The sequence below is a fragment of the Nestor notabilis genome, unplaced genomic scaffold, assembly GCF_000696875.1.
Source record: "Nestor notabilis isolate BGI_N333 unplaced genomic scaffold, ASM69687v1 scaffold6475, whole genome shotgun sequence".
Taxonomy (NCBI): domain Eukaryota; kingdom Metazoa; phylum Chordata; class Aves; order Psittaciformes; family Psittacidae; genus Nestor; species Nestor notabilis.
The window spans coordinates 50,937-52,855 of NW_009928731.1; the positions used below are offsets into that span (position 1 = coordinate 50,937).

Sequence of the window (1,919 nt, forward strand, 5' to 3'; positions counted from 1 at the left end):
AGAAGGCAAAATAAATTAGAGTGTACTTTCTGATGCCAATACAGTGCAAAATATAGGGGGTACTATGACCATCCTTATGGTCTCTAAAACATTTCTAAGTAATAATGCTACTTTTATAAACAGGAAAAGCAGTTTGCCACAGTAGACAGTCATCTTGGTATATGTCCTTAAACTGAAAGGAGATTGCTTGTTTAAGAATACTTGAAGTTCATGTTTCCTGTTCACTTCAGTATGTTTTTTCTGTTGACAGTTACCGTCACTCCTGCCAAACTGCTGACTGAGCTGAGAAAAGGGTCATCTTCAGTTTATTCTGCTTCCTCAAACACAAAAATCTAGATGTGCTTATGTACCTTCCTCGCTTCTTACCCCACTTTCTACCTGCGCAGCTAAAACACTTGCTGGAAATAGTCTTGGGGGCAGTAGTGGCTTTTCCTTGTAGGAAAGGTGTGGTAATGTTAGAGTACAAATACAGCGTACAGGCTAAATGTAATACACTATTTCAAAGAATGTATTTTCAAAGAGTTGAATGCTTTGAGGACTTCAGAAACTGAATAGTAGGGCAGCTACTAGTATCTATTTCACAGTAAGCTTTAAGTTTTGTATTTTTCAATGGGGGAGTGAAGTGGGGGTGGAAATCTGATGTTTTATTGATAGGAGCCAATTCATGGTTTATTTTCTAGATGTCCCATTACATTAGTATGTTTTCATCATACTTGCTTCATATTTAATTATATTCTTTTAAATGTGCATACACAGTGTAGGTGGGTTTTACATAATTTAAATTTAGATACAGCCAACTATGTGTGTTTGGGTTTTTTGAACCTTTTGTTTGAAGTTTCTTTTCATTGTATTCCTTTCAGGGGGAGGAGTAGTTACTAACTATCTGGGATATTGAATTCAGTTATTTTGATGTTCTTTTTGGTATTGACAAACTTTAAAGCATCTGTGTACTTTTCTAGGCTGATTTGAGACTAGCTGTGCTAAAAAGAACCCATTGGTTAAAGCAAGCACATCAGTAACTCTGCTTCTGCTCTCGAAGTGTTGCAGGTGGAGAGCTCTTTGACTTCTTAGCTGAGAAAGAATCTCTCACGGAGGAGGAAGCCACAGAATTTCTCAAACAGATACTTAATGGTGTTCAGTATCTCCACTCTCTGCAAATTGCCCACTTTGATCTTAAGGTGTGTTGAGCAAATAAAAACTTTGACAACTGTAAGCAGTTTCCGTTAAAGTCCTTTGTAACACCAGCCACAAATCCGCCGTCATGCAGACCTTGGCTGCAGTTTTGTTTTGCTAGCTTATGTAGACGGGGGAGAGGTCAGCCATTGAAAAGAAATTACTGAACCATAAATAGTTCCCATCTGGTTTTAATGTAAGATTCTTCATGGAAAATGGCAACTTCCGATGAAATTAAACCATTCTGAGGAAGCAGTCTTGAAATAAAAATGGTGATTATGGTTTTATGTAATTTCTGGATGTAATAATCTGAACAGGATGCATTTTTTAACTTTTTTTTTTTTTTGCTGCTGTATACATTTGATGTTCGCATGACTATTATTTATAGGTACTAAATTGAAACAGTTCAGAGCTAAATACAGTGATTCTTATGGAGCAGACAGAAGAGAGATAATTTTGTCTTCTTTCTTTGCTTTTGGGGCTTTTTTGTTTGCTTTTCGAAAACCTGTTAAATTGCATCCTTTTGGTAATGAAAAGAGAGCTTTTGTATCTAAACTCAGTTATTGCATTCTTAATGTTTTGATTTCAGAATGTTTTCCTCAGTAAGATTTTTTCCAGAGGTAGCCAGCTGAACATTCCCTGAAGTCTGCTGAAGTTGGCAGATATGTCCATAGTAGGAAAAGGAGGCATAATTATTACACTGCAGTGCACTGAAAGGGGTGCTGCATTCTGAGAATGAGGTAGGG

At 36.8% G+C, this 1,919-nt stretch overlaps 1 protein-coding gene across 1 annotated transcript in view; it reads left to right on the top strand.

Annotated features, from left to right (window-relative positions):
• The window catches only part of LOC104405808 (death-associated protein kinase 1-like), a gene marked incomplete at its 3' end in the record, with an annotated part of 33,656 nt that overhangs the window by 11,419 nt on the left and 20,318 nt on the right, over window positions 1-1,919 (top strand). Inside the window, exon 3 of the mRNA XM_010014637.1 lies at window positions 1,040-1,178. Coding sequence (XP_010012939.1) covers window positions 1,040-1,178 — 139 coding nt within the window. The remainder of the gene's footprint in view (window positions 1-1,039; window positions 1,179-1,919) is intronic.